The following is a 26,641-nucleotide window of genomic DNA, read 5'->3' on the forward strand; positions in this document are numbered from 1 at the left end:
TTTTCACCGGCCCACGGGAGGTAGGCAGATGCAGGATCCATCGGGACAGTACAGTGGAGAGTAAGGAGTGAATGAGACCTAGCAAAACAACAGCACACAAAAATAAATAAATTTTTTTAAAAAAAGAAGAAAATAAATCAATAAAAAAAAAAAAAAAAGAAAAAGAAGAAAATGAACACCTGGAACCCTGTTTCCCTACTCGGTCAGGGTTAGTTTGTAGGCATGAACCAGTAAATGAACATAAGACTTGTAAAATAATAGTTTGTGTTGTAAACCTAAAGCTGCACTAGAAGTCCTGCTCCCATGTCTTATGGAAAGTATTTAAAAAGGGTTCCCACGTCTCCTGAAACTTTCTGCTCTTGTGCTGTAGTGAGCATCTGCAATAGATTTTTTAATTAGAATCCGGGGTGCCGCCAGGAATGGCAATGAAAATTTTAGATTTTTGTTTTTGCTTCAATCGCTTCAAGCTGATAAAATAAAATGCTTTTTATGGGAATAATAAAGATCTAGGGCTGTGTTTAACCCTTCATGGGGCAAGTGACTATTTTTGATCACTTCGTTTTCTTTCATATTCAGCATGAAACTATTTTTTTTTAATGTAACAACAAAATGGAGGTCTTGGTTCATACCAGAAGAACAAGTTTACGTTAATATTTCTAATTTGAAGGTATTTCATTGGGTGCCCTAGAAAAAGGTTAAATCATAGTGCAGACAACTTATTTTAATACAAGTGGTTTATCAATTTATATTACTGCTATATTTTATTAAAACCTTTGAAAAAAGTTTTTATTATTTTTAATGAAGGTTTAATGATTTTCCTATATAGTTTGTACATCTTTTTGGGTCCCTATCAAGTCGTGGGGCCCTTGGACTATTCCAAACTACCCCCCCCCACCCACCTCCATATGGTGTCTCTGATTAGAAAAAAATCATGTTTAAAGTCACATGCTTTCTTTATTTCTTCCTCATTTTATTCTTTCTTTCTTTCTAAACATTTATGAACAAATACCGTGGTGTAAATGATAAAATTGTATTTAGTCTGTCAGAAAACATATTAAATATTTTCAGTATTATGGAAACATTTCTCAAAAACACTTCAGGCGTTTAATAAAAAAAACGGACGCCAATGACTACATTCCCTCCATCAAAAGACTACATTTCCCAGAAGTCACGCCGCACTTACCGGAAGTATCTACGTGTGCATTTTTGCGACAGTTCAGGAAGCATCCACAAACAACTACAGAAACGAGCAAGAGTTGTGGCTTTCTGTCGTGAGCTAGTACAACAAAAGCAGGTAAATCTTTTTTTTTTTTTATACAGTGTTAACTAGTTAAGCTGTTTATCTAAAAACGCTACTCGGTATGTTAACGTCATTGTGTTGTTGATACAGCAGAACTCGGCCTCTCTTGTTAGATTAGTTAGCAACAAGCTAACTGCTAACCAGCAAACATCGTCAACTAACAAGGAAATAGAAGATATCAATGTTTACAAAAGGTGTAACCTTTATGGTACAGTACTTAACCTGATTAACTGGTGTGTCTAAATTAATTTAGAAATAATATTTAGTCTTGGATGTCGTTTATTCAGTGTGGCATAAACCTGCAGTGTTACTCTGCCAACTCAGTTGATAGCATGTCACAAGTATTACATAAAGAGTTGGGTTGTAAACAGCTCTTAGACATGCTGGAAACGTGTGTTCCTCAATCTACAATTTATTCACACTAGCTAAAATGTTTGGCATGTGTATAGATAATTACATGCATCATTTCTGTTTGTATTCCCTTTATTATGGGTTTGTTTACATGTCTTCTATTTTAGCACGTTTTTGGACTAATTTTACTAAACCCTTTAATCCTTATTGCCTAAGTACAGTTGCAAATGAAATACATAATCTCAAACATCTTAGGGTACTGCTCAGTTGTTATATTAGTCTGTGAAATTACAGTTGTGCTCATATTTATTTATACCCTTTCATTAAAGAAGAAAAAAAAACATCTGTCTGTAAAATAAGTTGAAATGGACTAAAGTAATAATAAATAAAAATCATTACATTATTTTATAATTCTGGTTCAATAGAAATATATATTTTTTAAAAAAAACAAAAACAAACAAACAAGATAATTTATTACACATTACATAAACTAATATTTAGTTGAACAATCCTTTAATGTTTCCGCTACAGTCAGGTGTTTTCTGTTCCTCTCAGTCAGACTTCTGCACCTGTTGACAGGTATTTTGTCCCACTGTTCAACATAAAAGTGCTCTTCAATTTTTTTTTTTTTTTTCTTTCTTCAACTCGATTTAATGAATAAGTTATTGTTCCTTTTTTAAGTCTCCAGTTATTTGAGTGACTGTTGTAAATTCAGCCTTTTCTTTAATGAAAGGGTTTGAATACATATAAGCACAACTGTATGAACAGACTAAATAAAACATTAGATTATTACATTAGATCCTAAAAGTCGTCAAAAAGAAGCCCCAAGTGTGTGATGATATAACCTATTGTATTTATAGGAATTGTTTTATTCATGTTTCTGAATATTGGTAACTAATTTGGCTTTCTAATTTGATTTTCAGCACTATGTTGCCTACAACCTCTCCACACAGTAATGGTTCCCTGAGCTCAAGGGATGCTGCACGCCACACAGCGGGAGCTAAACGTTACAAGTACTTGCGGCGACTGCTACATTTCCGACAGATGGACTTTGAATTTGCCCTGTGGCAGATGCTTTACTTGTTTACATCACCACAGAGGGTCTATCGTAACTTTCACTACAGAAAACAGACCAAGGATCAGTGGGCAAGGGATGATCCTGCATTTTTGGTCCTGCTCAGCATCTGGTTGTGTGGTAAATCTATATATCTTTTGGTTGAATTAATCAATTGAAAGTGTAAAAAAATATAGTTGACTCATGAATTTGACTTTCATATATTCATTTTTATGTGCGCTTTGTTTTTGTTTGCTATGCAGTGTCAACAATTGGCTTTGGCCTCGTGCTGGACATGGGGGTGCTGGAGACTCTGAAACTGCTCCTGTGGGTGGTGTTTGTTGACTGCATAGGAGTTGGTCTGCTTATATCAACTCTAATGTGGTAGGTATGGGGCTTGTATGGGATTGTATGGGTAAAATAAAAAGGACTAACAAACTTTTGCCCTTTTCCAGGCTGATTAGCAACAAGTATTTGCTGAAACATCCCAGCAGAAACTTTGATGTGGAGTGGGGCTATGCGTTTGATGTTCACCTCAATGCTTTCTATCCACTTCTAGTCATCCTGCACTTTCTACAGCTTTTTTTCATCAACCGTGAGTAGAGAGCATCTCTTTTATATTAGGTCCATTTGTCTAACATTTCTCTACTGAGGCTCTTTGTTTCTTTTTGTTTTCTTCCCTCAAAGTTGTGCTCTGTGAGATATTAATGATTTATCTAGACTTCGGAGAAGCGGACAGAAGATACTGACAGTTGAGCTGTGCTAAAGGATATTTGGAACTTAAGAAGAGCAGATTAGATTCTGTTGCGTCACCATTTTGCAGCTTATTGCATTTTAGAACAAATAGTTGAAACCGCTGCAGCATAGACACTGCAGATGAGGAAATCTAGGTTTTAGCTTAGATTTGCTTTTAATCATCCATACTCAGAGTGCTCTCACTTCTGTCTCTCTTAAAACACACTAAATATCACAGGATTTTTTTAAAAGATGTTTTTTGGTGCAGGTCAACAGTTGACACACTGTTGTTTTCTGTTTCAGATCTTGTGGTGATAAATTCAGAGTGGTTCCTGGGATACTTTGTTGGGAACACTTTGTGGCTGATTGCCATTGGTTATTATCTTTACATAACCTTCTTAGGATACAATGGTAAGTCTCCTGCACATGAAACTTATTTATAAGTTACTTATTTATGCAGGTAGACATTATATGTCTACCTGCATCAAAAATAGTGTTTCTGAAGTTTATTATTTTATACAACTTTCTTTTATGTAGAATAGCTTCAGAGCAGTCTCAGTGAATCTATTCACTCTTCATTGTCCTGGGATTTCAGACTTGTTTCGTCCACATCAGCTTTAACAGAGACCGGGTCATTTCCAGCCTTTGTTCACTGAAAACATGCACATTGCACATCTAGCCATCTTGAATCCCTTAAAACGTCCTTTCATTGACACATCACATGTTTTATTATTGTGTTGTATTGTCCATCCAGCTTATCTAAGTCACTTAGACCAGATGGATTCTTCCTGTTAAGCAGTATCTTTTTTTTTTTTTTTTTTTTTTTTTTTTTTTTAAATAAATTTAAAAAAAAAAATTTTTAAATTAAAAAAAAAAAAAAATTGTGAAGCAATATCTAACTTTGGTGAGAAAAATTGTATATAAATAATATTTCATTTTATTTTTTTTAGGTGTTTTTTTTATCTTATTAAGTAATGAACTATTTTTTGTTGGACTTGAAAACAAATGTTTCAGAAGTTTTTTTTTTTTGTTGTAAATTTAAAGGTGATATAACAAAATCCCAGTCTACTCTGGGTATTATCTTGATTTAGCTTCCATCTAGTGGTCAACACCATCCGTTAATGCAATGGTTCTCAAACTGGGGGTTGTGAAATCATTTCAGGGGTCAACAGATGATTTAAAAAAAATATATAGCCTACATTCAGCAAATTAATACGTTTTTTTTTTTTTTTATCAGGGTTGTCAAACCATTCATTCCAGAGATAAATCTGTGAAATCAGCACCTTTATTTTTTTGACACTTAAAATGTAAAACTTAAACCACGTAATACACATTTGGACATTTTACAACGAAACATGCAATGAGGACCTTGCACAATAAACAATGCCCAGAGTAACTCTCAAATACAGATAAAAACCAAACCTGTAACTGTTGCAGAAACAAGATGGCTGGAGTTCTGTATAATTTAAAGCTCTGCTTGTTGAAAATTTCTGTATTTTTTTCATATCACAGGGTTTGAAATGTCAAAATGTCAGTTTTAAACAAAAAAGTTGGCACATACCACATGAAACATCTGAATTTGGCATTGTCTCCATGAGAAAAGCTGACTCTGGCATGGAGGTGCCTTTTCACAGTGCTGAACTGAATCCTTCCAAAACCACTTTATCGTCCTTATTTATGAAGATTCAGGCTGTTTTCCAGCCTTGTATTTAGAGGATGCTGCAGCATGACTATGTCATAAATCACATTAATATTAATCACTCAGTCTTTGTGTGTGGCGGTTGCGAACACTAACATGTTATGGGGGGTTGTAACTCAAAAACATTTGAAAACCGCTGCACTAATTAAGAAACCACAGTATGGCAGAATCTGAGTGAAAACTGGACAGAGATGAGTTTCTGCTTCTCTGCCAGATCTGTTAGAAACAAAGTGGGTCTCAGGAGTTATTTAAGTAGTAACCAGTCATTTCCTTTTTAATCCTCACAGCTCTGCCCTTCCTGTCAAACACTGTAGTGCTGCTCTATCCGTTCGCTCTGCTCGGCCTCATTTACATCCTCTCTGTCTCGCTGGGCTGGAACTTCACCAGAGGTCTCTGCTGGTTCTACAAATACAGAGTCCAGTAAAATAAGTTTGACGTTCAGATTGGACTTGGACTGGCTGCAGGCCAGACTCAGAACCTGTCCTCGGCTTACATCTGTGTGGCAGTGAATCCGTTTCCAGCTGCTTTCGGTCAGTGCCTGGATGAGAGGGACTCCTGGCTGACTGTCAGTGAACTGGGATTCCGGGTTGATTGACGCTGAGCAGGTAGACTGTTGCTCAACTTTCACCTGATTTTCTGTCTGGCTCGCATGTCGAGCTGGAGCTCCACACTCAGTACGAGTGTACAGAAACAAGGAGACAGATGAGACACAGATTTTATTGTTTTGTCTGAGTTGTAAATAGTACTCTGTCAGGCTGCATAATGTACACAGAGGATTGCTCCGGAGGAGGAAGACTTTGCTTCCTTTGATTTTTCTTTACAGAGAAGGACTGAGAAACGAATCAAATCCTGTTTATTGAAGAGATAAAGAAAAGCCAAGAAAGACGGGATGCAAAACTTTTGCTCCCTTTCTTTTATTTCTTAAAGTGTACATTCCAAAGCACTTTCATTAAAGGGTTTTATTAACACACACTGTCTGTGTCGATGTCTTTAAACGTCCAAACCACACTTTCATTCAGCTTCAATGTGTTCCTGCTGTTTTTATTTCCACTATTCCCATTCAATTTTTGGAAAATTCTCATGGTATGACATTTATGCTCTTAAACAGAGTGAGTTATTGTGGCTGCCTTAAAAAAAACTATTTAGAAAGATAATTAGGACAATTATCTAAAATACATGAAAGGTCATATCTTGGTTTTTGTGTGGCAGTAATTTAAAGCAAAGGCAAGAATTTAATTTAGACTGGAGAAATATGAGTCATTCTTTGTACTTTTAATAACAAAAGTGTGTTAAGTCTATTTAGAGGTGGTTTTTCCCAGTTTAACAGATGATTTCTATCTGTCTTGCAAAGCGACTCGATGCATTTTGTCATCAAGTTCAAACAGGATCAGACTGAGAAAGAAATGGATTGAAGTGAGTTTGAACACATTGTTGGACTAAATATTTCCAAGACTGAATATTTATTGGGAATTTTACATAAAACCATCTCTAGTGTCGACAGAGAATGGTCCAAAAAAGAGAAAAACATTAACTTGTTTGGATTTAAAATAGGGATGCACCAATACTGATATCAGTATCGGTATCAGCTCAATACCAAGAGTATGTACTCGTACTTGGCATTAATAAAAGTGAACCGATACCACACTAGTCAAGCTCCCGCAGATGTGTTTGATGACATGCTTCAGACATGTTTTAAAAGAAATAAATGTCTTGAATGTTAAAATGTGACATTTTTTGTTACACTAAAAGCGAGATCTTTGTTTCAAAACCACACATTTATAGTTGTATTTAGGTAAAATGTGCCAAATCAAAATAAAACTTGTTGAAATTGTTAGATCTGTAATGTTATTATATTTGTATTGGTGAGGTAACTTCAGAAAGGATGGGTCATTTATTACAACCTAATGAAATCTTACACACTTATAACAGCAGTAATAACCATAGTCACAATAATATTCACATGAACAGATTTGGTATCTGCAAATATTGGTATCGGCTGATATTCACATTTCAGATATCGGCATCGGATCGGCACTTCCAAAAAGTGGATTGGTGCATCCCAAATTTCAAAGCCTTGTTGATTTCAGATATTAAACCAGAGTTGGCAGACTGGTTGGAGAAGACAGAAAGGCAACAGGAACCCATATAAGCACGGCACTGGTTACAACCAAAGTATGCCGTTTCATCTCTTAAAAAGGCTTCGCAGTTTCAGTTTTAATATATTAAAATAAATAACTTTTCCCTCTTTCTCCAGTGTGGGGGACACAGTCCCTAGTGCTCCGATAATTTTGTATATATGTATGTAAAAAAAAAAAAAAAAAAAAAAAAATATATATATATATATATATATATATATATATATATTTATTTATTTATATAATATAGTGCTGCCATGATTAGTGCCTCTGTGCTGTCCTTCAGTCCAGCCCTCTATTGGTAGGACTCTTGCTGGATATTTATACGCATATACACAGTATATCAAGATTTAAAGAGTCATTGAAGAAAAGCAAAGAAAGACAAACGTTTGATAAGAGCTTAATGTTTTTTGTTTTGTTTTTTTTTATTTAATAGTTTTCAGTTCACAATATTGACAAATGTTCACTCAGGATTCTGCCTGCAGAAATTTAACTTCAAAACGTGCTAAAATGCATTCATATTAAAGGCGTACAGGAGGTGCAAATTATCAGTGCAAAAAAAAAAAAAAAGAAGGAAACAGTATAAAAATGCGTTTTCAAAACAAGGCTTTTAGTCCAGCTTTTGTCCATTGTGACTTAACATGAGTCTTTTTTTTTTTTTTTATCCTATCAGATACAAACATTCTGATTCCCAGAGCTGAACCAGAACAACCTCAGCATGCTGCGAAGAAACAAACTCTTTTGGCCACGAGTGAAGCTGCGTGCGTTTCCTTCATTCATCTAAATCTTTACCCTGTGCGTCAGGTTTGGGCTTGGCCAGGTTGGCCCTGACTCGAGCCTGGTCGACGGCGTCCAGCAGGTTTTTGGAGTCGAGCGCCAGAGTGTGGGCGGCTGCCAGCATCTGCCGCTGACACTCCTCCTTCAGGGATGTTATTGAGTTCTGCTGGGCCAGTCGCATCTTGTTGATCAGCTCGCTCAGATCCTTGTTCAGCAGCTTTTTGGTCCCCTCGATCTAAGATGGGTTGGAGATCTCAACGTCACTGCATTATTTTTATTGCTCTAATGTGGGAAGTAAATATTTAATAACATAAGTCAATCTTCTTTTGCACATCTAAAATGTCACATAAATATCTATGTACCTTTGCAGGCACATCCAAATAAATACAATATAATATATATAACAGATACATATACATGACAATACATATAATGTACATACATATAATAATACATATAATGTCACTGCAGCATGAATAAGGGCAGAATGTGTGTTAAGTTCACCTCTGTGGTGACGGAGCTGTGCAGAGAAGGCAGGATCTCATCTACGCTTTGAATCAGGCTGCGGAGAGTGACAGCCACCGCCTGCAGGTGGAGGAGAAAACGTTGTTGTGAGAGGTGGTAACCAGGGCCAGATTAAAAGTGCACAAGACCCTGGGCCCAGAGTGTCCCACGGGCCCCCCCTTCCCCAGTGCAACATTGTGAAAATTATGAATGATACAGTCTGAAACAACATTTCTAACATCTCTCAGCCAACGGTACCAATAGCAATACACTAGACACTGTGGTGTAACTATCTGGCTTTATGTACATTTTGTTTCATGACCAAACTGCTGGTGTATGGCCTATGTGGGCCCCACTAGTCTCCAAATGGGTCTCAAGTGGGTATCAAATCAAATCAAAGATACTTTATTTATCCCCGAGGGGCCTCTGGGCTCGTGCTCATAATGCCCATTGGATAATCCAGCATTGATGGTAATGCAAATTAAAAGAGGAGAAAATATGTGGTAGTATACTCAAATATAAAAAGCTGTTTCCTTTATATTAAAAAATGAATATGTATTTCATGAAATAAATGAAGATGGTCATTAAATAATAAAAAATAAATTAATAAAATGTTAAATTTTTCTGTGGTAACTGATTTAATGACATTCTCATGTCACATTGATGTTTCTACTCATTTTATTAAATGATTTTTTTTCAATAAATACATTTAATTTAATTTATGATTTATATTTAGAAAAATATATTCAATAAAATATTTTATAATCAATTCTAATTTATTGATTATATTGAATAAATGAAAAAGTGCCGATAAATAAATAAGTTTACCATTGATAAATGTTCCATTTTGTGTATTTCATTGGCATGTTTCTATATTTAATGAACTTAAATAAATATACAAATATAAAAAATATTTTAAAAAATATATTCGATAATATATTTTACAATATTTACAATACTAACAATATATTTTACAATCAATTCTTATTATTGAATATATTAAATAAATGAAAAAGTGCCAATAAATAAAAAGTTTACCATTGATAAATGTTAATTTTTTGTTTTTTTCATTGGCATTTTTCTATATTTTTGCTCATGTCAGTGTTGTTTATTCCTTCAGGCCAAAGGCCTGTTTGAACTGGCAACGCAGCTGCGTCAGTGTTAAGACACAGACAGTGATGGCGCTACCTTGACAGCATTTGGATACTCAGAAGCAGGCAGTGTGTTGACGTCATTCTTCAGCTGCACAACCTGCTTCACCATCGCCATGACGCCGGTGTACACCTGATCACCCGATCGGTCCAGCTCAGCAGTGGGTTGGGCCTACAACAGCAAAACACCTCTTTCTCTTATATACTGGACCAGATATTCTCACTTTTCTTATTCCTCTACATCTTTTTTTCCCTTATTAAAACATCTAAATGTAGTTTTTGTGGGATTATGTTCAAACAAAGTCTCACCTGTGCCACTGAGGAAGGCATTGGAGGTTTTTTCGGCGGACCTGCAACACAAATAAACCGGCGTTTAGTTTAGTCCTGAGGTTATCCAGACCATTTAAGGTACACAGTGATGAGAAGAAGCTGAACTCACAATTTTCTGGGATTTTTTCAGAAAGCTGCAAAAAAACCCAGAGAGAAGCAGGAGGCATCTATTAGTTTAATCAGTTGTGACTGATCAAGTAGCAAATAATCTAGTTTAATCAGCTTAATACAATCTTTTTTAATCTAATTTATGACCTCAGATTAAATCATCTTGAACTGGTTCACTGAGATTTCATGACTGGTGATGGGAATGAAACACATTTGTTCAGTTTTTGTCGTCGTGTGGAGAAGAGCAGGCTGGTTAAAAAAAAAAAAAAAAAAAGCATAAAAAGCAAGCGTCTTTGTACTTTTCTGAGAAGCCGACAGACTAAAAACACATTTAGAGGCTGTCGTATATTTACATTCAGTTACATGTTGTGTTCTGCACGCTACTATATTAAACATACATCGTTTGCAAAAAAAAACCCCAAGAAAGAAACAGGAAATTGGTCGTGTACCTTATGTTGTGTGTCCAGATGCACAACAGAGTCCTACAACAAACACCATGTCAGACGAGCAACAGTGAGAAGTAAATGTACTTCACCTCTTATGAGTGGTTTTGTCTCACCAGCTGCTTCTCCTCCTGCTCCAGCCACTTTTTATCCATCAGCATCTCTCGTCTTTGTCTTTGTAACGTGTCTTCCACTCTTTCTTTCTCCCACACTGGCCTACTGTCGGCGTCTGTTGCCTAAACAATCACAAACAAGACAGCGGTGAACAACCCTGTAAGGTCGTCCCCGACAGCAGCTTGTGTTGCTTTCCATTCATACAGACGTCTTTCACCAGGACCCCCATTCTGCCTCAGTAAGACGGTTTTTTGTTCCCATATAAATGTAACAATACAAAAGGAACACACATTCGACCCAGGCAGGTTATTTTAATCCTGCCTCATTTATTTAAAACCTTGTGTTGTTTTGCATTTTCAATCAGGCTTTTTTCTATATCTTCCTTTAAGCATCTGAGCTCAGCAGTTCAGTAACAGCATGCACTTTACAATATGTCTACATTGATATTTATGTGATTTCATGCAAGCAATTCAAGTTGTAGGGTATTTAGGGGGTTGAATAGCATGATGTGTGCATGTGTGGGTTTACCTTTTTGTGAGTGACCCGAGGAAGAGTGTTTCCTTGGAATCTGGATGGCTGGTGGAGGAAAGCATTCAGTTTGTTAAAAGTCTGTCAGATTAAAAAAAAAAAAAAAGAGTTGTATTTACCCTTAAATGTGTCAGCATCTGGAGCATAAATCAACAGGTACAAACTAAATATGAACCATAGAGAATTGTCAGTCAAATTTCAGCATTATGCTGCAGCTTCATTGCTGGAAGAAGCAGAAAACTGAAGCTTATTTTATATCTTTTATCATCTGTAATTAAAAGCCGGTAAGTCAATCGATGTTGAGTCACAGTGAACTGATGTTCATACAAGCACGCTGCATGTGTGTCGCACCTTGGGTGGAGGCTCTGTTAAGCCGGTATCAGTGGACGGACTGGAGGGAGACCTGTCTTGCTTTGCACTGGTCTCCAGCTCCACCTCGGTCCTGTGGATCTCCCTGTTAAACATCCAGCGAGAAGAAGTGCATGTAACAGTGTCCTTGTGACAGTGGATCATACAGAATGCACACATTGGGTAAGGTGAGGTGGACTGCGTGTGTGTGTGTGTTTGATGTGAACCTGAAGGAGCAGACGAGCTGGCCGAAGGAGGGCCGTCCACTCGGCTCGTAAGTCCAGCAGCGGGTGAGCAGGCTGTAGATGGTGGGGGGGCACTGCTGTGGTTTATGGAGACGGACTCCTGACTCCAGCTGGTTGATCACCTGCCCGTTCTCCAGCCAAAAGAATGGCTGCTGGGCCATTGAGAAGATCTCCCACACACACACACCTGGTTGAACACACACACACACACACACACACACACACACACACACACACACACACACACACACACACACACACACACACACACACACACACACACACACACACATATATAAGGCATTTAACTGATCCCATGATGACAACAGAACACTTACTCCCAGTTTCACTTGATCTATTTGGTGAAGTTCAAGCAATAGTTTAAAGAAAACGGTGAAACAAAGCAGACTTCTCATTAATTACTGTATTTGTGTTCAGGCACGAGACCAGAGAGGCCGCATGTGTTTGCATGAACAGGAGTTATTTTCTCACCAAACATCCAGACGTCGCTGGCTGTGGTGAAACGTCTGAAGTTGATCGATTCTGGCGCCATCCACTTGATTGGTAATCGAGTCACTGAGGCTGCACATAAAGGGAGACTTACTGTAAGTCACGGCATGCAAGATGCAGTTGCATGCTAAAAGAAGGAAGCGTGCGTGTTTATGTGTACCTTTATAGTACTCCTGCTCATCAATGTAGCGAGACAGGCCGAAGTCGCCAAGTTTGACGCATTCGGGGGATGCCACCAGGATGTTTCTCACAGCTATATCCCTGCAGCACAGAACGGAAAAACTCAGTCATGATGCATGTAACAAAGTCAAATATAAAGATAGTCAATTAATAATTGTTTTTTGCGGATTTTTTTTTTTTTGTTGTTGAAATTCACCAGCGTTAGAAACATCCTGTTCTCAGGAAGTGTACCTGTGCACCATGTTGAGTCCCTCCAGGTAAGCCAAGGCTTTGCAGATTTGTAAGCAGTACAGTGTTAATGTTGCTGGGGTCAGGATGTACTGCTGCTCCACCAGATAGTTTCCCAGCTGTCAGAGAAACAAAAACATTCATCTTCACGCAACAAAAACAAGTATCATTACCTCTTTATTGTTTCTAAATGGGTATAATAGGCAGAGATCAGTGCCTTTATGCAGACCTCTCCGTGTTCATAGAGCTCCATGACAATCCAGACCAGATCCTCTTCAATGACTCCGATAAGACGCACAATGTGAGGGTGATCCAGATGTTTCATCAGACCTGCAGCAAGTAAAGCAAAGTACTTTTTTTTTAATTTAACAAACAATAAAAACCACATGGAGATGCTTATTAAAATATTCCCTCCTATTTGACACAACACAGAATGTGTTTGCATAGTATACATACCCAAACTACACATATGTTAGTACATGTACCGTATACACACCAAGTAAAATACATATATAGTATATTTGTACAGTTACTGTGGTGTTATTAGCTGTACCTTCTGATCAAGACAGGAGAGGTTTAGGAAAAGGGAGATGAAACAGATAAAGGTAAAGGATAAAAAAAATATATAACAAGTCTTTTTGTGGCATTTTTTGTGACCAAGTTCCCTGATGATACATTTAAGGAACGTGGGTTCATCTGTGACAACAATTCATAACTGATTCTATTCATTGTATTTCTGTTATTTACAATCATTTGGTTCCTAATTCTAGTTTTATCTGCTATATGTCTTGAAAAGTTTGTGTTCTCCCTGGCTTAAAGGGAAGAACTGAATTATTTATACATGTATATATGGCTGTAGTTTGTATGTATTTTCTACTTCTACTGGATCTTTCTTTGTCTTGTCATCGTGAACAATTATAATGTCAATAGTTTTTTGAAAATGCTCTTGGTAGTGACAAAAAAAAGGGCTAAAAGCAGAGTGAACACTGGCTTAGAAGACATTACATTGTTAGGACATTATTTGTGGACGACCAAAACAACAAGCTTGATGCAAGAAGGTGAGGAAAATAATCAACTTTTATTAATTAAAGTTAAATAAAATCATCTAGATTATGAAATGTGTGAAGCACAAGACAGGATGGTTATAAAGACGCAGCAAGAAATGACGCAAAAATCTGGCACTGAACAACGGGAATCATGTATGTTGCTACTGAGGGCTTAATGGCAAACAACACACAGGTGGGCAAACAATAACCTGCTGTAACCTGGGGTGTGAATGAAGAACTGAAAGGAAAATTAATAGCCTGAAAAGCAGGAAGCAAAACTGAAAGTCCACGCCGCTAAAACGAAGAGCATCTGAAAAACAAAATCATTACACAATAAAGCATAAACCCATTACGTCTTTATCAGCTTCATTTTTTTTCAACACCATTTTGCACCATGAATGCCGTGACCTCCAGACTACCACAGTTTCCAGTCTGATCTGTTGCACAAAACCCCAAGCAGGCAACAGGAAGTGAACTTCGCCCATCCTCTGACTGAAAAGTGGCAAAACTCTGAACACTTCACACTCCTGTCATTTTCTCTTCCACGCTGATGTAACACCAGCTTCTATTTCTAATGATGTAAAATCACAAATACAAAGTGTGCGTAACCAGTGAAGGGTTTCACAAATGGTACAAATCAGGGAAAGTTTTATCAGGACATGATCTGTTAACTCACCCGCCTCACTGAGAAACTTCTCCTTGACGTCAGCTGAGCATTCTTTGCAGGTTTTGATGGCCACGCTGATCCTTTCCCCCTTCTGCAAACAGAAACCAGCACAGTCGCTTAGATTCCCCAGTAACTTAAACCAGTCTTAAGATTTCAGCATGAACGTTTTAAATGATTACTGATAAACTCACTGGGCTTTTATAAACTCCCTCGTGAACCTCTCCGAAGAATCCCTCCCCCAGGATCCGACCCACAGCAACATCGTGTCTGGAGATCCTGTGTTTGTCTACAGAGATACATATTGAGACAAAAAAGGAAAAGTTAATAAATTCAATAAATGTCATCATTTAAAACCAACAAGTGGAGCTAAATGTGTATTACTCTTCAAAGGAAAGAAAATATATATAAAAAAACCATGAAATATTTGAACTAATGGTCGTTTTTAGGCACATTTATAGCAACATAAAGTATTCTTTACCATTCATTTAACTCAGCTTAACGCTGAAGCAGAACTCACCACTGTAGTCTTCAGTCCTCTCCGGGATCTCAGCATAAATATCAGAACCTGAAGTTCAGGAAAATTATAGGAATTTATTCAGCATTTGCTGTTTCAGACATGATAAAGGATAATAAGGGACAATACTTACTTGTACCTCTTACAGAACCCCAGGGAGCAACGCTGGAAGATAATAAGATAAAATGATCATGTTGGCTTTTAGAAGGAGTCAGTGGGATTGCAAATACTACGAAAAGCTTTTTTTTTTTTTTTTTTTACACTATATGTAAACATCTGCTTTGTTTTCTTCAAACAGAACACAACATTTATACCAAAATGTCCTCAAAAGATCTTAAAAAAACCAGGGAAAGCATACACAGAGCTAGCTTCACCCACACAGTTTCAGATTAAACCACAATGGAACTAATCTGATTTTTAGAAGCATGAATTTTCAATGTGACTCACGGTTTTGGGATGTCGGGAAGTTTCATTCTTGTGTCTCTTCCTGCAAAAACCGAATGTTTAAAACCGAATTTCAAAATAAAATTTAAAAAAAAAACAAAAAAAAACCCAAAGATGAATTTCAGATTTTTAAATACTTGGTTGCTTTTGTTCACGCTGATTTTAAAGATCCAGGAGAGTAAACGGCACAAAAACAAGCCGCTCCAGGTAAAAACTGTTTACAGCCCAGCGTGACGTACTTGATACATGCAGTTTCAGAGACATTTTGCATCACTTTACACAATCAGACTTGTCCCCTGCCTCCTACTATACCAGGAAGCAGAAGGTTACACTATAATAACTGTGACATCACCCCCCCCCCCCCCCCCCCCCCCAAAGGCATTAATGTTTTTGTTACATTTTGTTAAAAGGCCAAATAAATAAAATAAATAATAAATAATAATGTCATCGTTAAATTTAATAAAGTTAAATCTGTTATTTCAACTGTTTATTTCTGATGATGAAAATAAAAACAAACAAAAAAAAAACTGTAGAACTGCTGTTTGAATAAATAATGAAATGAAATGGAAAATACTTTATTAATCCCCAAAGGGAAATTCAATATTGTAGTATATAATAATAATTAACTAATTACAATGCAATTAATTATTAATTATTATATAATTACAATTAATTAATGAATAAATAATAATTATTAATGCAAGCATACAAAAGCAAATCTCAAGATGGTCAATAATATAAATATAAAGATTAATATAAGAATAATTAATTTTTCTTTATCTTCATGCATTATGTTACTACGTCATGACTTGTCAAAAAGGGACCTTTTTCTTGTGTTGATCCATTTTTGTTATATACCTTTGTTGGGCCGAATAATGAGAGAAGTCTCAGCACTTCCTGCCAGTCGACAATACCCATCAATCAGGTCGGCCATGTTTTCCGCTACAGCCAGAGAAGAAGTATTCACTGAGAGTGGCTGGAGGGTTAAAGATACAAGATAATCAGTGTCCGCTGAGTTCCTTCAACTCTAACCTAAAATAAAAAAAAAAACAACTGAGTCAGCCATGACTGTGGCTTCGAAACCGACCTGAACCTCTTTATAAGCCTCTGCACAAAAAAAGCTTCATAATGAAATGAGTGTGTATCTGCAACTGCAAAATTTATTTGAATACATCTGGGGTTGCAGAAAAGCAAACACCTGTCAGATTTGTTAGCATGTAAATGAAGACGGCACAAAGCCCCAATGAAAGAAGTTTTAGGTTTGCCTAAAAAAAGCGAAGAACAAAAAACTTCTAGGATACATATGATTGTCCCTTTGGACTGCGTCTCTAATCTGTGATCAAAGTAAAAAATAACGTGAAGATTATCTCTGCAAACAAAATTAGAGCGTTTTAATTACAGACAGTTAAGCTGAGGTCTCCAAAATGTCCATTTGGCCTCAATTAGTCTCCAAACCAAAAGATAAAGTGGTAAAATACAGAAACAATGTGCTTTATTTTTATAGCATCAAATCAGTGCAAGAAAAAGTTGTTTTTTGTTTCCGGCTGTAATTTGCTATTCATGTTTTGCTCTAATTTAATACTAAGGATACTTCTCAAAGTCTTCTGAATGAATCTTATTGACTGTTCGGTTTGGCCGAAGAGATCATGAGCTGGGATACACTTATAACAATCGGCCTTTCTTTACCCCTCATGTTTAAAGTCCTTCAGGATGCAAGCTTTTATCACAGCACTCTTCAACTCAGGTCCTCAAGAGCCACTGTCCTGGAAATGTTTAGATGTTTCCAGTTCAAAACCCTTCACTGAAATTGAGTCATTGTGAAGAATTTGATTAGATGGATCCATTTTATTTGAATCAGGTTGGTGAGGAAGCATCTAAAACCTGCAGGATAGTGACTGTTGAGGAAGTGAGTTTGACATCTAGGCGATACAAGGTGGGATGTCGTCTTCTTAATACATATTGTAGTGTGTTTTATGACATTATATTTAGTTTAAAGCATCTATTTAAACATTAAAACATGCTAGATGGTGGCATGCAAAAAATAAAGATAAGTAGAAGGAAGCAAAGCCTCAACTTTGAGTGAAGCGTTTCAGGAAGTTTATCTGGTTCATGCAACTTTCATAAAGTTAAAGGGGAAACCCAAACAGCATAAAAAGGCCGTTTGAAGTGGTAGAGTCAAACTTTTTAAAGTTTTTCTTTTGCCTTTTAAAATCAAACTTGTTGCAAGAAGTAAATGAACACAAAGCCGAATCAGGAAGTTTGGTTTGACCTCTTTGGTTCCCTCAATGCGCATGGTGAGAAGAGCTCGGCCGTCGCTTTCCGTGGTGCAGGAGATGCTTTGCACCTGAGAGAACTTTGCCAGACAGATAGGCTGCAAAAGACACAGTGGCGTTAAATAAACAACGCCAGTTAAAACATTTCTTATTTGTTGTGATATAACAAACGGTTAAGGTCTAAAATGAGAGTTTAGGCTCACTGTTGAGTTCTCAGTTTGTTGACTGATTCCATCAGCACCGATGACCAAGTCTATGGCGAGGTTCCAGCCGTGCTACAGACGAAGGGAAGACTCATTTGCACACAAGCATATCAGGTAATTTTTTTTTTTATTTAAATGTTTACTTTTGTGTTGAAATGTCTATTCTTCACTGTGAGACAGTGGGAAACATAATTTCAACTCATTTGTATGTAAGAAATTGACAATAAAGCTGAGTTTGACTTCAACTAATGTTTCTTATTATTAAAAAAAATACCTTTGGTAGGACCCAACGGACTGAGTATCATGAGAATGCTCACCACCATCTGGCAGGCGTATCTCTCCTGTGTGATGCTGTAGCACTGCGACAGGGTGGTGAAGAACTTCACCATGCACTGGTCCTGCCTCAGAGTTGAGTAACCCTGAAAGGTCTGCTGGATCAGCCGACGCAGCTGCTTGAGCTGATACACAAACAAAGAATCAACTATCATTCTGTGGCTAAAAGTGGAATTTGATCTTTTTTTTTTTTTTTTTTTTTTTTTAGTTCTGTACCTTCATGCTTTCTATAAGTTCTTTGGGAAAGAAGAGATCCAGGCCAACGTCTTTCCTAGCAGAGAAATAGAGGAAAGTAAACTTTTCTTAATGCAACACAACAAAGCTCATCTTATAGAGTATAGACAGGCTGTCGTGTCGTAAGTGATCAGATGTGGCTTTTCTCTTTGTGTATGGTGGACTGTGGTTAGATTTAGATTAGGATGTGTGAGAAGTATTTACTACCAATACATGTAAACAGACTTCCGGACATAAATGGAAGTAAGGCTTAAGAAAAGCAGAGAACGCTCGACTTACTCCAGCTGCTCAAAGTTAGACTTTTTCTCCAATCCATTCGGATTCATGTCTTTGCAGAATCTCCTGCAGGCAAAATATCAGGTTCCAGTTTTTCATGACAAGAAGAAATTATATAACTGTCACCACTTTGTCCTCTGTTAAAGGCCTCCACGAAGCTCGAGCTAAACATTACCTAATTTCCAGACAGCCAAGCTGTAAAGCCATTCCATCACTGACTTTGGAGGCGTACTGTTGCATGTAATCACTTCGGATCTGAGGAAAACAGATTACCAACTTTTATTGTGATCTAACCTCATCTCAGTTACAAAACAATTCCTTATCATATAACACACTGGCACTGTGGCCACAGATCTTTACAAACCTGCTGATAAAAGTAAAGCATGGTGGTTCGGTCATCTTGGAATGCCTTCATGAAGTCTGATGGGATGTATCTGATCCTCAGGTCATATCTGGACAAACAAGCCTCAATCTTAGCTTTGCTGAGTGCATTTGAACAAGTATATTCCCAACTATGGATGGCGAACAAAATGAACAGTAAGACAGATTGTCAAGCTCCAGACCTCCATTCAGCCTCAAGGTGCTGCTGCTCGTAGCGCTGGGTGAGTTCATCCACAGTCAGATCAGGGTGCAGCCAGTGCATCTCTGAAGATTTGAGGTGTTTAAGAAGGAGGCCATAGCAGAGGCTGTGTTTTATGTCTGGACCTACACAACCGCTGGACAGAACCGTATTGATGATATTCTAGAGAAGGAGTAACAAAACTCTGTAGAATCAATAAGTTGTCAAACATCAGTAAATGAATAAAAGCATCAAGTATTATACAGTTCATTAGAAATGTATGAGTGGGCACAATCCTTTCATTCTGTTCTCTAAAACTTAAAAAACTTCATCTTATTGTTGTCATAGAATGAAAAGCGAACAAAGCATTAGGTAAACAATCAGACATGCATCTTTACATGAGACGCAGCAAAGATCAGTGCCAGCTGAAACAGATGAATGTTGCAAATAAAAACGCTATACTGCTGAGCAAACATTCAAACCTTACTCTGAAGAAAGTAAAAAAAAAAAAAGGCAAAAAGGTAACATGGAAAATGTTGAAATTGATCATACCCTGTTACATCACTTCTTATTTTAGCAATGGGGTACTTTTGAAAGTAAAATGTCTTTTTCATTCTTTCTTTATGTAGGATTTTCAATCTTTATGCGGCTGTTCTCCTCCCAAATACCATGTGTGCTCATGCAGACTGAAACTGCTTGATACCATTGCTACTATTAAATGTTAGGTTCAGCTTCTATAATGAAATCTCTGTTCACTTTTAATCTTTAAAGCCAGATATTGAACATAAAGAACCAACATGTTTCATTTTGAAGTTTTTCCATAATCAAAAATATCCTTATTATTAATATACTGGCTTATAAAATCAACAACTTATGACTTCAGTTAATTTATTGTGAAATTTGAGTGCGCTGTCATGTCTAAATACGGCTCTGACTCACTTTAAATCCCATGACTTTTTCTTTTTTCCTTTTTTACCGGAATAATTAATAGATTTGGTATTAACCTGTACAAACCTACAATGGCACAGGTGCAAGAAAGCACTTAGGAAACTCTTTGTAAAGTTCCTCAACAGCTTTATCGTTAAATCTAGCACATCATGCTCCAAAATTACATTAATCCAACCTCCTGGATCATTTATGTGACCCTATTTGACTTTGTGTCACCATGACATCAGTCCAAAATTGATGTCAGGCCTGGAAACCACCTGTGGAATAACTGACTATCTTTTCAAAGCCTGGTTGTTGCTAATGAAGGTTTTTCAGTCCTTTTAGTAATTATAATACAATGTTATGTGATGGAGATCATATTCTGAATGGATATGAAGACTACTCAAGTGAAGACCCTTAGATGGACACTGATACTCTGGCAGCCATAACAAGGTGACACCCCGGAAAACTGATTAGACACCACAAGTGGTTGACAAGTCATGGAAGGAGAAGGACAGAAATTCCATTGCATAGATCACTCATGTAACCACACCAAGTCAATTTCAAAGTGATTTCTCATATAGCTATCCAAAAAAAACAAAACAAAACAAAAAGAAAAATTGTATTTGTAGTTGAGATTTTGTCTCTGTGCAAGTACTGTTCATCTTAATACTGTTACGGACGGCTAGCATTTTGTTAGCTTGAAGCTACATAGCGGTGCTAATCTATACTAGAGTAGTTTTGAGATAAAGTGGGGAAGCCATGTCATATTTAGTTTTCAGTTTTCAGTTTTCAAAGAACCTCGCGTCAAATTCAGTTAATCAAGATTTTCAAACTAGAACTAAAAAATAAACTATATTGTACACCTCAGTCTCCACCTTAGTGCTGACTAAGCTAAAGCTACATGATCCAGTTTTATTTAAACAAGAACCTAGTAAGAATGCCATTTGATTTTAAAGTAAGTCATGGCATAAAAATGTGGAGAAATATAGCCAGTTACCAGTCTGATTTGGTATAGGAAGAAATATATTAAAAAAAAGAAAAACCAAGATTTTTTTTATTTTACTTTTGTAAGTACCCTTTGAAAACCCTAGCTGCATTCAAAGGGCAGGGTATTCACCGCTTTACTCTGCATATTTGGAGTTAAAATTTTGTCACTGTGCAAGTACAACTAATACTGTTACGAAAGGCTAACACTGTTAGCTTGAAGCTACATAGCAGCTAATCTATGCTTGCTATTAGTTTTAAGGAAGGAACTTTCTGAAATCCTTAAGGATTACAGAAAGTTCATTAACAGCAGAGATGCTGAATTTACTGACAGAACAACCTATTTTGTACAATGTTTAAAAATCATAACGTCATAGTTAAATATATAAACGTTTAAATTCTGATTAGCTTCAAACTGTACATGTGTCATTGCTAGTTAACAGGAAACCATTCATGCTGTGAAAATGATAACAAGAGCCTCATAACAACATGTAATGCAGCTATTTTCAGACCCTTCTGGTATTTCTAGCAGCATTGATTAATATAACAGGAGCAAAAGATTTCCTTTAGTTTTGCACACCCCAACGAGCAACATGCTTTCCAGCAAAAAAAAAAAAAAAAAAAAATCCACTTGGAAAAGTTTTGCCAAAAGAGGCAGGGGATCTGTTGATAGCAGGATGAAAGACGGATTTCTGACCACTATCAAGCTGTACGACAACAAATATGTTATGCTGATCTCAACCTGCTGCAGAAATCAGATGCAGCCGAGGAGAACTGATGAATTTGAGAAAGAATACAACATACTGGTGGGCGATAAACCTCTGTCATATGGCACATCACAAACTACCATGATTGTCATCATCAGTGCATGGTTGGTCGTCTGCTGTGTCCTAACCGACTGAAACAAAAGGGCTTCCTGGAAGAGGCCTGATTCTTTTACATGCACAAAGCCCTCACTTGTTTGTCAATGCCACATCACTTAACCACCAACCGGAGTTTTTTGTGTTCAATTTGCATGAAGTTACAAAGGGTACTGTGATATGCGTAGGTTACAATGAAGCATAACTGATGTAAATACTCATTTAAATGCTATATATAAGATAAAAGCTTTTCTTTTGTAAGAAAGCAAAATAATTTTATTGCTGTAATACACTCAGGTTGTACATGATGATCTGTCTATCCTGTCGTCTCCACCTCAACCAGTCGAGGCAGATGGCTGCCCTCCCTGAGCCGGGTTCTGCCGGAGGTTTTCCTCCTGTTAAAAAGGAGTTTTTTCCTTCCCCCTGTCGCCTCGTGTATGCTCAGGATGGGAGATTGGATCGAAGTCATAATACAATCAGTTGGTTTCTATTAGAGGCTATGTATGAATTGGCTTGAAGTGTGTATGTGAAGTTCCCTGTGACAACATTGTTGTGAAGTGGCGCTATACAAATAAAGCTGAATTGAATTGAATTGAATTGAATATGATCAAATCAGACACTGATATATATCAAAATATTTTACATGATGTCTTTGTGAATATGGCATTAATTATGTAAAACCTATTGAATATATGATTAAACATCAGGAAACATAATGAAATAATTATTACATTACCAAACATCTTTTGTGTTATTTATTGAAAACATTTTTTTTTTTAGAATAATAAACATTAAATTTGTCATTATTAATAAACACTTGTCTGTCACAATATTGTCCAAGATCCTGTGGGGGAAAAAAACTCTTTGTAGTGCCAATTTATTGAAAATGCTTAAATTAATACTGCAGTCAGGGCATGTCTTTTAGTATCTCGGACATTAGCCATCTATTTTTCATAGTTTACAAAACTGGACTTTTAGTGATTTCATTGCTCATCCTTCTTCTTTTTCTAAAGAGGAATAGTTGCACAATAAACATCTTTAATAGAAAAAAAGACTATTATATACACAGATTAAAACAATTGTAATAACACGGCTCAACAACAAGCAGCAGCATCCAGCTTCAGGGGAATTTTGACCACTTTTGTACGAGATTGAGGAACGTTCAATCCACATTGCTTTTAGCAGAGGTTAAACACAGGATTAACAATGATTCACGTCTGTTATAAATGTATGTAAAGTTCTTGTTGGAATACCACCACATGTTTTGAAATGGACTGAATCATCCAAAAGCTGTTCTGTAAATATAATATTTATCACTGCTAACTAACTTGAACACAAACTCACTGTGATGTCCAAGTAACACCAGCGGCCTTTATTAAAAAACCTTCAGTTTATTGCAAACACTACATAAGAGTTGATCATTTCAATCAACAATGGTTAAATGTTTGGTTTGATTTTTGTCCTCAGATGAGCACACGTTGGATATGGACAACTGTCCTTGTATCAAACCTCCACATGCCCATAATGGCCAGGTTGGCACAGTAAAGGATACCAGCATCAGATCTTCATAGAAGTCACTATGTGGCCTGCAAGCACGCACCTCTGATACAACTACTTCCACGCCTTTAAGGTCAGCAACAACTCACTTTCTAAGCTCTTTGACTAGCTCTAACCAAGCTCTTTCATGTTTTCTGAAACACTGTGGCTTGAGTACCAACTGGTAGTGCCAAGATTGCAATTCCTCCATTTTTTGCCTGTCTTAGACTCCGTGTTAGTTTGGAATATGTAACTTTTACTACACATGAAGCTTTGATTGAAACTGCTTCGTCATATATATTATTTATAGTTATCTACAATTAAAACATCTTTCCAATACATAGAGGCCCTAAATTCTGACCCCAAGTTACTATTTCCATACTAAAATGTAGGATTAGCCTAAAAAATCTCATTGTGTCCATTTGTAATTCTCTAAGTCAAATGTTATACAAATCTCTCTACTACATGTAAAAATCCATCTTTGTGTTATCCAAAATACATTTTCTAAGCGTAAGCCAAATGACACCTTTGGCTAAAACAATACAGGAATTGACTCAGTTTTAGTCGAATGTGCGTGTATACTTGTAACTAAAGCAGAAAAGCATCCATGAGGGGGGATACTTGCCATGTAAAAAGAATATATTTTAGTCATGATTGCTCTGTCACTCAGACTAAACAGTTTTGATTCCAGTCTAACCAAAAGGGGATATGTGTTTTAGTAAAGCAAAAACAGTTGTAAAAATCTGTTTGTTTTTTCAATGTTGGTCTTTAACTCACAACATTTGAGTATTACTGCTAATGTGGAACATTGTGATGCATTCAGATAGCAACAAGTTTCCAAAACACCATTACATGCTGCATTTATTTTTTATATAAAGCACTTTGAAATGTTTTGTACATAAAATGTGCCATAGAAATAAACATGCCTTGCCTAAAGCAACACTACAAAAGTTTACAACTTTAAGACTCTATTTGCATTGTTTTGATGGATTATCCACATTCCTGGGGATGTCATTCCCCTTAAAGTGGAACTATTATGTGTATTTCAGGATAATGTATTTTTATTTCTGAGACCAGAAGAGCTGGGATTGATCGAGTTATTGTCGCAAATCGCTTTATTTACTTCAGACCGACCCTCTCCGTAGGCTGTCAGATCAGCCTGTGGGCAAAACGAGTGGATTGAGACTCTTCCGCATTAAGCCCCGCCTCCCGCCACTGCACTACATCGGGAGCACGCACCGCACCTGCTTTCGCCGTCATTGTAACATCTCATAAACAGAAGGATTAGGCTGATATGAACTCAATCAAAAAACAAAATACCATGTCAACACATAGCATACAGCCCTACATGTTGGAACCTGAATCAGATCTGAAAACAAAGTGGAAAACAGCAACCCACAGCAACGAATGCAGCAGGATGTCTCTCTTTGGTAAACTCACCAGCCATCGTTGGAAATAACTTTATTCAACGTTTTCCACCCGCCTGATGTATTTGTACATGCCCTTGTTAACCAGTAGAAGGTAACCAATCACCGAACCTTATCCCCCGGGACGTCACAAGGATTTCCAAGTAGAAAAAACTCTAAAACGACGGGTTTTTTGTCACCATGGAAACCGAACGGAGAGAGTGCTGGAACTCAAACTCAAACTCAAACATGCGTTTAGGTGATAAAAAACAGTGTCGTTCACATGTCTGATGAGGATTCAACACTGTAACACTGTATAAAGCTCAGAAAACTCAAAATGCCATAATAGCACCCCTTTAAGCAATCTGAAAACGAAAAAGCATAAAATATCCTCTTAAAAAATTTACAGCCAGGAGCATCATATGACGGCTGCCTTTTGCAGTACAACAAGGTGCCTTACATTGTGCTGCAACTGGATATCAACACACTGTTCATGTTGAATGCTCACCACGGTTGATTCAATGTAGAAAATCAGCTCATTATCAGAAGGCGTGAGGAAAAGAAGAGAGAAAGTGTCAGAGCAAAAGATAAGACAAGAGTCAACATTGGACTGACTTTCAGTGACTGGAGAGAGCTCAGAGAAGAGACAGGATTCAGGAGAGTTGCCATGTTAGCTTTCATTAGGTAGCGCCAAAGAGCAAAACTCACTCAAAAGTCAGCAGTGATACTTTAAGGACATGTTCAAAATGTAACATCAAATTTTGCAGCTAGATATGCATTAGATAGCTGCGTAATTTCTGCCAAAAAACCTGCTAATATCATTCAGCATTAATTGGATTTTCAGACATATACATGTCTTTAAATTAAGAGATGATTTTCACTTTCTTCAACATGAACATTTTTGTCACTCTGGTGCCTGCAGAATGAAGGGTTATGGGTGATTTTTCAACGCAAAATTACAGATAATAATCCTTCAAAAAGCTTTTATTACAGTTTGTTTTAAATGCTGAAAACCCAAAAGTCAGTCAAACTTTTTAGGAACTTGGTTATACACTCGGTTCTTTCTCTTCAAATAATACGTAATTTCATATTTGAAGGACTGTCGCTCTGTTGAAAACAGTGGAAGATTTAAACAGGTTGTCATACAATTGTGGGAGCTGTTGATGAGGGCTACCCGGTATGTTTACCCCTTAATGTATACACCACCACCACACCACATGTCTGGATCTAGATTAATTAGCCTCTGAAGACATGTGTTTTAATAAAAATCTGCATTGTAGTTTGTTATAAGAGGAGTGTATGCACTCTGAAATCAACAACAGAGTAGAGTTTACCTTGACTGACCAACCCTCTTCACAGCGGACCAGTTTGAAGTTCTTTCCCAAGTTGGAGCTGCTGCTAAGGAAACACACTTTGATGATTTTCACTGGGTAGATGCTTTGCCTGCTGACATTTGCCGTGGGAGACATATCCGAGGAATCCGACTGGCTGGTATTAGACATGCTTCTCCAGTACAGAGTCCTGGTGGCATCAGACATCTCACACACGGCCGGACACACACAGCTTGTACGCTAGTACAAGAAGACGTATTGACTGTTACCAGCTCATTCTGCGGCTTCCTTCTCCGTCATACAGA

General features: G+C 37.1%; 2 protein-coding genes across 2 annotated transcripts; one reads left to right on the forward strand and one right to left on the reverse strand.

The window, feature by feature from the left end:
- Nucleotides 1-1,214: 1,214 nt before the first annotated feature.
- unc50 (unc-50 homolog (C. elegans)) lies at nt 1,215-5,968 on the forward strand. Its single transcript, XM_079263909.1, has 6 exons — nt 1,215-1,294; nt 2,575-2,846; nt 2,969-3,089; nt 3,161-3,300; nt 3,744-3,851; nt 5,427-5,968. Exons 2-6 carry the CDS (start codon nt 2,579-2,581, stop codon nt 5,561-5,563), a joined length of 774 nt encoding a protein of 257 aa, XP_079120035.1. The 5' UTR covers nt 1,215-1,294; nt 2,575-2,578; the 3' UTR covers nt 5,564-5,968.
- A 2,078-nt stretch (nt 5,969-8,046) lies between these two features.
- On the reverse strand, nt 8,047-26,543 carry LOC306774139 (protein-tyrosine kinase 2-beta-like; the record flags this gene model as incomplete). Its single annotated transcript, XM_079264121.1, has 28 exons — nt 8,047-8,286; nt 8,556-8,636; nt 9,744-9,878; nt 10,016-10,056; nt 10,146-10,170; nt 10,704-10,823; nt 11,230-11,277; nt 11,581-11,683; nt 11,805-12,009; nt 12,315-12,404; nt 12,493-12,593; nt 12,744-12,859; nt 12,970-13,070; nt 14,463-14,544; nt 14,645-14,739; nt 14,971-15,018; nt 15,101-15,132; nt 15,415-15,454; nt 16,270-16,387; nt 17,681-17,782; nt 17,888-17,959; nt 18,205-18,345; nt 18,437-18,491; nt 18,734-18,796; nt 18,906-18,985; nt 19,095-19,182; nt 19,294-19,472; nt 26,340-26,543. The coding sequence occupies 28 exons, from the start codon at nt 26,541-26,543 to the stop codon at nt 8,047-8,049; spliced, it is 2,805 nt and encodes a 934-aa protein (XP_079120247.1).
- Between the last annotated feature and the right edge of the window lie 98 nt (nt 26,544-26,641).

This window comes from Telmatherina bonti, assembly GCF_933228915.1.
Source record: "Telmatherina bonti genome assembly, chromosome: 24".
In the NCBI taxonomy this organism is placed as follows: Eukaryota; Metazoa; Chordata; class Actinopteri; order Atheriniformes; family Telmatherinidae; genus Telmatherina; species Telmatherina bonti.